Raw genomic sequence first — 9473 nt, forward strand, 5'->3', positions numbered from 1 at the left:
GGCAATCGATGCTGGGCAGGTGGAGGCAGGGATCACAAGCACGCTGCAAGCCCAGATGCCGCCCGCTGTTGAGAGCTTCTGGGCGAGGTGGAAGGAATGGCCGGCATGGGGAGTGGCGCCGTGGAGCGGCGCCCAGAGGAGCACCACAGCTGTCGATCGTCGGTGGACAAGCCATACATTCAATTGCGGGTGCTCTCCAGGGGCCTCGCCACCATCAGCCCAGATGTCGGAGGTGCCTCACAGCCTCTCTGCCAACGGGCCCTCCAGGGCCTAGCGCAGCGCGCATGAACACAAGAGCCAGCCTGCTTGGTGCGGGAGTCGCGCGGGGGTGGAGCCCGCTGGGGCCCTGCCTCACGCCAGCCGCCTGCGGCCGCGGCGCCTGGAGCCAGCTGCCCTCGCCGCCTCAGAGGGCAGGCCAGCTGGTGGCCAGGACCCGCAAGCTCACGGGCCAAAGCACGGAGCAGATCAGCCGGGATGGCGGCGGCGGCGGCGGCAGCATCCGCGGCGGCAACCACGGCGGCGGCGGCGGCGGCGGAGGTGGCGGCAGCGGAGGCGGCGGCGGCGGTGGCGGCGAGCGCCACCCGCGCCGTGCGCTGGCCTTGGCGACGGTCAAATGGACGGCGGCGGCGGCGGCGGCCGCTGCGGCCCTTGTGGCGGCGGCGCCTTATGCGCTCAGCCACCCGCTGGGCCTGCGGCTGGCCCTGGCAACAGCCAACCTGGCGGTGCCAGCCCCCGTTTCTTTCCACCTGGATCGGCTGGAGGCCGGCTGGCAGCAGCCGCTGCAGCTGCACGGCCTGCGCATCGTGGAGCGCAGCAGCGGCAGCAGCAGCGCGGGCGCCGACGGCGGCTTGGACGGTTTTCGTGGGGCCTCCTTCGATCCCAGCAGCAGTGAGGAGGAGGAGGCGGCGGCGGCCCCGCCGCCGCAGCCCGCCGCGGCCGCTGCCGCCGGCGCGGCAGGCGCCGGCGGTGGCGCGAGGCACAGGCAGCGGGGCCGCGGGACGGGCGGCAGCGCAGTCGCCTCGCCGCCGGCAGCGGCCGCGGCGGGAGCGGGCGGCGCCAGGCGGCGGCGCACGCTGGTGCAAGTGGAGCGGCTGAGGACTGGCCAGACGCTCTGGCAGCTGCTGAGGGGCGAGCAAGGTGGGTTGGTGCCGGGGCGCCCGAAGAAACCGCCGCCTCGGCTGCATGCCACCCAATCCACCGGGGTCAGAACCAAGCCAAGCCTGTGCAGGGACATTGTAGCGCCAGGCCTGCTGCCGGCACGCTCCCCGCCACCACGTAGTACCGCACATGCAACTGTACCGCCGACAGTACCACCGACAGTACCTCCCCACCCGCCACCCTGTGTGCCGTGCAGTGGAGGCGATTGTGAGCAGGCCCCAGGTGGACTGCACCTTTAATGCGGCAGGCACGCCCCGCCTGCTGGCCGTGCTGCAGCAGGCCGGCCTGGTGCCCGTGCCGCACCCCGCCCCCAAGGCCCCCGGTGTGCCGCCCTCGACGGCCGCGCAGGCCGCCGTGCCGCCCGGCGGCAGCCAGGCCGGCGCCGGCGCTGCCGCCGGCGCCAGTGGCGGCAGCGGCAGCAGCGGGTCCGGCGGCGGCGGCTCAGGGGGCGGCACCTCAGGTGCTGGCCGGGGGAAGGCGCCGGTGCCTGCCGCTGAGCTGGCAGACGCCCGGGTGGCGGCAGCGACAGAGAGGGCTAGGAGAGATGGGAATGACAGCAGTGATAGCGACCATGAGGAGCACCCTCTGCCTTCCCTGGCCGAAGCGGCGGCGGCGGCGGCGGCGATGACGGCGGCAGCCAAGCGCAAGGGGCAGCAGCAGCTGCGGGGCGCCGGCGCCGGCCCCGGCGACGCAGGCTCCGGCCCCGCCGCCGACGGCGGCGCGGCCGGCCAGCCCGCGGCGCCGCCCCCGGTGGCGCAGCAGCAGCAGCAGGCGGCGGCGATGCAGGCGGCGGCGGCAGGGCAGCGCGGGGCGGGGGCTGCAGGCCTGGCATCGGCTGCTGTTCAGGCAGACGACAGCGACAGCGACAGCGATCACGAGCATGCTGGCCTGGCGGCGGCGGCTGCCAGGCGCAAGGCCGGCGGTACCCGCAGCAGCGTCACCGCCATGTCACCCGTCGCCCTGCTAGGCTACATGGCGCCCGCTCGGCCCCAGAGGCAGCAGGGCGCCGCCCCCGGCAGTGGCAACGACGGCGGCGGCGGCGGCGGCGGCCGCGGCACCCCCACAGCCGCCAAGAGCTGGCTGCCTGAGAGCCTGCAGCAGGCCGGCAGCGCTGTGGCGCTCTCAGGTGGGGCCAGGCCTGCAGCCTGGGGCCCGCCTGCCATGCGCACCCCGGCCCCCGCCTCCATGTGCTGCCGCCACACTGCTGCTGCATGGCGGCCGGCGGCTGGCCGCTGCCTGCCTGGCCCCCCATGCCTAGAGCTGCCTGGGCCCACAGCCAGCGGCCCTTGCCCGCAACGCAACGCAACGCAACTCAACGCCGCCAACCATGCCTGCAGGCGAGCTGCGCCTGGGGTCCGCCGCCGTGTATCTCTCAGATGGCGCCCTCCTCGTGCCCTCGGAGTTTAGGTGTGTGCTGCTGTGCTGCTGCCTGCTGCCCCCGCCTGCTGCCGCTGCCCGGGGCTGGCTGCCCATGCTGCCCCTCTGCGGTTGGGGGCTGCTCAGCACACGCCTGCTGCGCACGACTGTTGGTGCTTGCGACGGCTGCGCTGCTCCCGCTGCGGCGAGGACCCTCACCGCCGCCGCCGCCACCGCCGCGGTCCCGCGCGCGCCGCAGGGAGCTGCTGGGCGGGCACGTCCATTTCGAGGTGCTGCGCGGCCTTGCGGCGATAGAGGAGGCGGCGGCCAACGAGCTTCCCGCTGGCGAGGCGGCGGCGGCGGCCGGCGGCGGCGCCGCGCGCAGTACCAGCAAGGAGCTCAAATGGGCTCGGCAGCGGCCCGCGGTGCTGCTTCCCTGGGGCACAGGCGAGTGGGCCAGGCGGGCGGGCAGGCAGGCAGGCAGGCGCGGCTCCAGGGCGGCACGTACAGCCGGCCTGCGGCAGCAGGCGGGCAGTTGTGTGTGCTCGCGGCGCGGCTGCTGGACTCATCACTTGCCCTAACCGTCACTCCCATCCGCCCTCCAACCTCCCCTCCCTTGCTTCCCTCCCCTCCCTCCTCCCCTGCCCCTGCCTGGCCGCAGGCATGCCTCAGGCGCCTGTGAGCCTGCGCCTCGACTCCCAGCACATGCGCTTCCGGCTGCAGGGCTGGCAGACGGCCCGCGGCTTCACATACCTGCACCGCCCGCTGGAAGCCAGCATGCAGTTCACCCCCGCGCTCGGCAGGTGCGGCGCGAGCTGAGGAAAGAAAGAAAGAAAGAAAGCAGAGGGTTCGGAGGGCTGGCCCAGGCGCCGGGGCGTGCATGGGAAGGGGGCATGGGAAAGGGGGTGGAGGGTAGCGTGTGCGTGCCCAGCTCCCGTGCACAGCTGCACCCACCCTGGGGCTGCGCTGCCGCCGCTAGAGTAAGTGGATGTGTGGCTGGTGGTGCCGCAGATACCTGTTTGCCTACCTGCACCCAGCGCTGGGCGGCACGGTGGGCCTCAAGAGCAGTACGGTGGTCCAGGCCAAGCTGATGCCCCACGACGGCCTGTGGCCCACCAACCAGGTCCACACCGCCACCTCGCGGCAACCACCTGCTGCTGCTCCTGCTGCGCCAGTGGCGTGCCAGTGTGCTGCGATGCCTGGGCCTTATCTAGCCCGCCTGGGCCCTGACATGCCACGCTCTGCACTGCGCTGCGCTGTGCTGTGCTGCGCGGTGCCGTGTCCTGCTGCACCCTGCTGCGACCTGCTGCGACCTGCTGCGCTGTGCCGTGCCGCGCCCTACCGTGCAGGCCACGCTACAGGTGGAGCCTCTGTCTGTGGATGTCGGGGAGTCGCCGGTGCTGCGCCAGTCTGCCGGCGTGCTGGCTGTGGCCGCCGGGTGAGGCCCCGCACCCCGCGCCCTGCCGCGGGCCGGCGCCGGCGCCGCGCGCCTCCTGCCGCCGCTCCCGCCGCCGCCGCCGCTCCCGCCTCGCTCCCGCTCCGCGCCTTACATTCCGGGCCCTCCTTTCCCGTCTTCCTCCTGGCCTGAGCTGCTGTGTGTCCACTGCCTCGCCTGCAGCAAGCTGAAGCTGGGCGGCAGCCTGCGGGCGGAGCTGTCGCCGCTGCAGGCCACGCTGTGCTCCGATGGGCGGCTGACCGCCGAGCGGCTAGATATCAGGATAGGTGGGCCGGTGGCTGGTTGCTGTGTACAGGGTGGGCTGGCGGGTGGCTCGGTGGGTCAGCAGCGGGCAATCCGACTGCACAGGCGGCGCATGGATGGTGGTGGTGAGCGCTGCAGGGCTTAGGGTTTAGGGCTAAGTCGCAGGCTGGTGGGTCGCCCACCTGCCCAGCACACACGGCCCCCCGACTCCCTACCCCCCCCCCCCGCAGGCCTCAGCCCCTGGAAGCAGGGCCTGCACCTGGTCAGCTGGGGCAGCGCCAGCCTGAGGCCGCCTGCGGTGCTGGATGCCACCGTCTGCATACCGGGTGAGCAGTGTGGGGGCGGCGGCGTGCATGAGTGTGCGGCTGTGGATGGAGCAGAGGCGGGGATGAGAGCTGGGATGCAGCTTGAGGTGGCTGGTGTGGGGCCGCCTGGGATGAGCCCTTGCTGCTGCCGCTGATTGATGCTTCGCGCCCCGCAGGCGACGCGCTGGCGGCGCTGGGCCTGCCGCCGCTGCCAGAGGGCGCGGGCCTGCCGCTGCACATCGGCGGCACGCCCACGCAGCCGCAGCTGGAGATTGCCAGGTGAGGCGGCGGAGGAGTGGGAGGGCCCGGGGCGAGGATTGCCCCTGTTGGGTGGCTGGGATGGCACCAACGCATCTTGCGTTAAAGTAACAGCGGCATGCGCGTCCCCCATGAGTGCTTTCGCCGACAGCCGCTGCACAACCGCAGCCGCCTGCCCGCCCCAGCAAGCCTCCAGCCCCGAGCCTGCCCTGCCCCGCCCGCCCACCCTGTGCAGCGCGACCAAGCAGCTGGCGGTTCTGGTGGCCAAGCAGCAGGCCGCCAAGCTGGCGTCGTCCAAGAATAAAGACATGCCGCAGGCAGGGAGCGGCGGCGGCAGCGGCAGCATGCTGGAATCCCGCGTGCCCGGCCGCCTGCCTCTGCAAGCGGGGCGGGGCATACGCGGCCCTCAAGCCGCTCCTGCCCTGCCCTGACTTCTGCCCCCTGTCCCTCTCCTGCTGCCGCAGTGGCTGGCGGAGCAGCTGCAGCAGGGGCTGAGCGGCGGCAGCGAGGAGTGGGGCATTCAGATGCCGCCGCCATTGGCATGAGCCCGGCGCGGCCGACCATATGCAGCATGCTGCGGCATGCACACCACCGCAGACACCGGTTCCAATTTTGACGGCTGACCGTTGCATCCATATTCCATTCCATCAGAATTCATGTTTCTATATGCGTAAGGTAATAGCTGAAGAGCAAGTGACGGCTCGCCGCTGCCTGGCGCTGGCGGGCGATGCAGCAGCGCAGCAGCGCGGCGCAGCATGAGGACGCCAGAAAGGGCCAGATCCATTGCACATTGTACTGTTGGATCCCATCGATCGCCAGGCCTCTGCCAGACGCCTGTTTGTGCACTTGCAGAGGTTCTGCCCGACCCACAATGGTGAAAGTCAGCTCCTTTGGCAGCGAGTATGAGCTGAACAGCAAAACGGCCACTAGCAAAGCCACCGTGAAGCTGACGGACGGGCTCAAGGTGGGAGGAGGCGGGTGGCCGGGACACATTTGTCAGCCGAGGCGCTGTTGTAGTCCCACCTGCCTTCCGCATTGCGATCGGTCAAATATTATGCGGCGGAGATCGGTCGATCAATCCAGCCGTGAGGGTTGGAGGGTCCCCGCCCTCACCAGCTGCCGCCGCCACCCGCCGCAGGCAACCGTGGCGCACCGCTCGGCGAGCAACGCGATTGCGCTGACGCTGGCTGGCAAGCAGTGGGAGGTGCAGCACGACTTCCACAAGAAGGCGAGGTCGCTGAAAACGAGCCGAGGGGCTCGGGCTGAGAGGACCTGCCATGGGCTGTGCCACAACCGCACCCCGCGGCCGCCAGAAAGCAGCAGGCCTGCGCTGCCGCCTGGCACAAGCGCGCCCACCGATTCGCCCACCAGCAGCCGGCGGAAGCGCGATGCGGGATCGCTTTGGGGCCCAGCGCCTGCCGATGCGCTGCTGTTGCCGGCCGCTGCCGCACCACTCACCTGGCTGCCCTGGCACCGCTTGGCTGGCGCTGCCCCGGCCCTGCAGGACACACACCTCAAGTACAAGGCCAAGCTGGGGAAGAGCACCCTCACAGTGAAGCAGCACGTGCCGGGCGGCAAGTGGGCTCTGGCGCCCAACCCAGGCGGGTGCCGCTGCGGCTGCTGGCAGCGCATCGTGTCCGCCTCTGCCAGGGAGTGCAATCGTCTCCCTTCGGTCCTCCCGCTCCTGTGTCGGCCTTCTGCCCACCCCCAACATTCGCGCTGCCGCCCGCCTGTGCCTGCAGTGTTTGAGCTGAGCCGCGGCGGCCTGCTTGGCAAGCACAGCAAGGCGGTGGGGAGTTACGACTTCCTCAAGTAAGTGGCAACTGGCGGCAGGCAGTCAGGCAGTTGAGACCCAATGCACCACGGTTCCCCGCGGTGCATTGCAGACAGACAGGCAGGGAGGGTGGGTGGTTTGTGCCTGCGGGCAGCCAGGCCTGCTCATCCCTGGCGCCTGCCTGCCGCGCCGCAGCCGCGTGGGCAAGCTGGAGCAGACTGTGTATGCTGGGGAGGATAAGGAGCACAAGGCCTACGTGAAGCTCTCCACCGCAGCGGTGAGGCTTCCTGTAGGGAGAGAGGCGGAGGGAGAAGGAAGGGCGGCCAGGGGAGGCAGGGAGGGGGCGGCACGAGGGTGTGGCGCAGCGCACAGAGGTGCTGGCCTGCGCCCAACGGCTGGCTGGCTGGCAGGCGTGCTTGGGGGGTGGGGCTGGTCCGCGCTGCCCAGTACGGCCCACTGTCGCGCCCGAGAGCAGGCGGCAGCCAGGCAGGGTATGGTGCGATTAACAGAGGAGAGAGGGCAGCATGCACAGCATGTCAGGACGCACGCTCGTCTCCCCCTCCTGTGCAGGGCCCCACCGCCGGGCTGCGCAGTAAGCTGTCGGCGGGCCCGCTGCTGCACTCGGCGGCCACCTCCTTCAGCCAGAAGGGCGGCGTGCATCTGTTGGCCAAGAGCAAGTTTGAGGTGGGGTCCAGGAGGTGACGAGGCTGTGTTTGCCTGCTGAGGTGTCCACTGTAAACCTTCAACCATCTCAGACCTGCTGTTGGGCGACCTGAACCTCCGCTTTCGACTAGTATTTGGTCACCCTCAAAAGCATTGCGAATCGTGAAACGACCAAGCCGTGCTGCTGTGCCGCAGGACGGCACCAAGCTGAAGACCAGCTACGGCGTGAAGAGCGAGGTGCTCACGGTGGCAGGTGGGGCCTTGTTGGGGGCCCGCCGTCCGTGCCGCCGGCTGGGTTTGCGCCCCCCTGTGCCCGCCACACACCTGCCTCCCAACCTGTGGAGCCTCCCACCACCACTCCCTCTGCACATGCGCCGGCGCCGTCCGACGCCTGCGTCCTGCCCCACGCCTGCGCCTGCCCGCCTGCTGCGCAGCCAAGCACACGCCCAAGAATCTGAGCGAGGATGCGGCCAAGGCCAGCCTCACCCTCTCTATGGACATCCCGGTCCGCCGGCAGCAAGACCCCAAGGTGGGACTATCCCGCTCCTCACCCCCTCGCCTGTGTGCTGTTGCCGGGCGCTGGTGCGGTTAACCGTTGCAGTCGGCTTCTCTTCTGGCCAGGATGCTGGCCTGGCCTGCTGCAGCGCTCCACGCGGCTGCAGGCAGCCCTGGGGAGCAGGGACCTTTGTGCGCTGTTCTGAGGGTTGCAATGCACTGGCAGGCCTTGCACGCTTGCCCAGGCAGAGCCTCTGCCTTCACCCTCCTCCCCCCAATGCCCGCCTCTCGCCTACAGATCAAGTTTGGGATCAAGTGGGACCTCTGAGCCGGCATCCCAACTTGGAGCGTCTCCCGGGCCTTGCGCTGCACACTAGACGTGCCCTGGCTGCCAGCTGCCATAGCAGCGGCTGCAGCAGGCGCGGCGGCAGCCAGGGCCCTAGGCCCTCCCGCCGCCCACACTTGTTGAGCTGAGAAAGGGCCGAACGTGGCTTTTGGTTCTTTGCCAGTGCTCTCCACCCAGCACACCTTCCTGCCGCAACACCGCCCGTCTGTTTGAAGGATTGCCACCCTTGCCACACCCAGCACTTGCAATTTTTCTGGAGCGCTCTCACTGCCATGCACACCCTTACACGCTGCATGCCCCCTGTGTTCACTACCTGTCATGCCCCTGCTGCGCACTCCTGTCGCTCCTGGCAGACCTTGGGCCCCTGAACACGGTCGAGCCTGCCTTCCGGGCTGTACCCGCCGCTGCGCCGCTTGACCACGCCGGTTGTCGGCACTGCTGCGGGCGTTGTCTTGCTGCATGGAGACTGCTGCCTGGCTGTCATCCCTCCCGGACGGACTGAAGCGATGGATTCTGGGGCTGGGCAACAATTCAGCTGGCGTTGGCAGGGAAGCGGCGGCCACTATGCTGCCGCTACCATGCAGAAGGCGACAACCCTACGTCCCTGCTGCTAGGGGCTATGCAAGCCCCCAGGACTCCCCGGTCCAACAATAGAGCCGGGGGTACAGAGGGAGCCCCAGCCTTCAGGCATGGAGGGTTATTTGTGGGCGCCTGGTTAGGCTTCTGCGGGACACGATGTTTCTCTAATAGTGCGACATAATGGGATTGCTAGCAGGCGTTCTGCCTGCGGGAGGCCGGAGACGACGTGGCTTCTCCCTGTTTTCCAGCGCGCGCCAGCTGGTGCCAGACGCTCTTCAGGACCCCGCACCCACCCCCGACAACATCTCCAGGCCCACTGTCCTATTTACGCGGCTGTTCAGCAGCAGCCATAACGCTCGACTGCTGCCAGCGCCTCTCGGACTGCTGAAGCTCCTCCCCCAGCCACCCTCCCGTTTCCAGCCCCACGCACCATGGCTGCCGCCAACAAGAAAACCACCCCCGCCCACCCACCCTACACGGCTATGATTAGCGAGGCAATCGCCCAGCTGAAGGAGCGGAGCGGCCCCCGCGATCTGCAAAGTCATCGGTGAGGATGTTGGGCTAGCCGGTGGCGGGAGGTGTGTGGGCTTCGGGCCGCGATTCCGCCAGGGCTGCTGTCCGACGCGGGGCGGCACCACCAGCCCCACCAACGCGCCCGCCGGCACGGCTACGGCCCAAAAACGTTCAGGCTGTGGCCCCCTCCACCTCCAAGAAGGGGCCGCCGACGGCCGCCAAACTCTGCCCAGCCACCATGGCCACGCCCAGCCCCCGGCGCGGCCGGCGAGCCCACCTCGCTCCCTGCCGCGCTGCGCCCTGGCTGGCTTCCCTCCCGCCCCCCAA

General features: G+C 70.1%; 2 protein-coding genes across 2 annotated transcripts; both read left to right on the forward strand.

Moving 5' to 3' along the window:
* Positions 1–284: 284 nt before the first annotated feature.
* CHLNCDRAFT_140035 (hypothetical protein) lies at positions 285–5321 on the forward strand (the record flags this gene model as incomplete). The annotated part of the gene is made up of 12 exons (XM_005843601.1): positions 285–1137; positions 1355–2284; positions 2496–2565; positions 2774–2898; positions 3176–3317; positions 3526–3637; positions 3864–3952; positions 4133–4236; positions 4444–4539; positions 4695–4797; positions 5012–5135; positions 5241–5321. The coding sequence occupies 12 exons, from the start codon at positions 285–287 to the stop codon at positions 5319–5321; spliced, it is 2829 nt and encodes a 942-aa protein (XP_005843663.1).
* A 252-nt stretch (positions 5322–5573) lies between these two features.
* On the forward strand, positions 5574–8389 carry CHLNCDRAFT_59805 (hypothetical protein). The gene is made up of 9 exons (XM_005843602.1): positions 5574–5740; positions 5915–6004; positions 6281–6377; positions 6519–6588; positions 6746–6827; positions 7121–7234; positions 7409–7466; positions 7648–7742; positions 8007–8389. Exons 1-9 carry the CDS (start codon positions 5648–5650, stop codon positions 8034–8036), a joined length of 729 nt encoding a protein of 242 aa, XP_005843664.1. The 5' UTR covers positions 5574–5647; the 3' UTR covers positions 8037–8389.
* The last annotated feature ends 1084 nt before the right edge of the window (positions 8390–9473 follow it).

This window comes from Chlorella variabilis, assembly GCF_000147415.1.
Source record: "Chlorella variabilis unplaced genomic scaffold CHLNCscaffold_28, whole genome shotgun sequence".
Classification (NCBI taxonomy): Eukaryota; Viridiplantae; Chlorophyta; class Trebouxiophyceae; order Chlorellales; family Chlorellaceae; genus Chlorella; species Chlorella variabilis.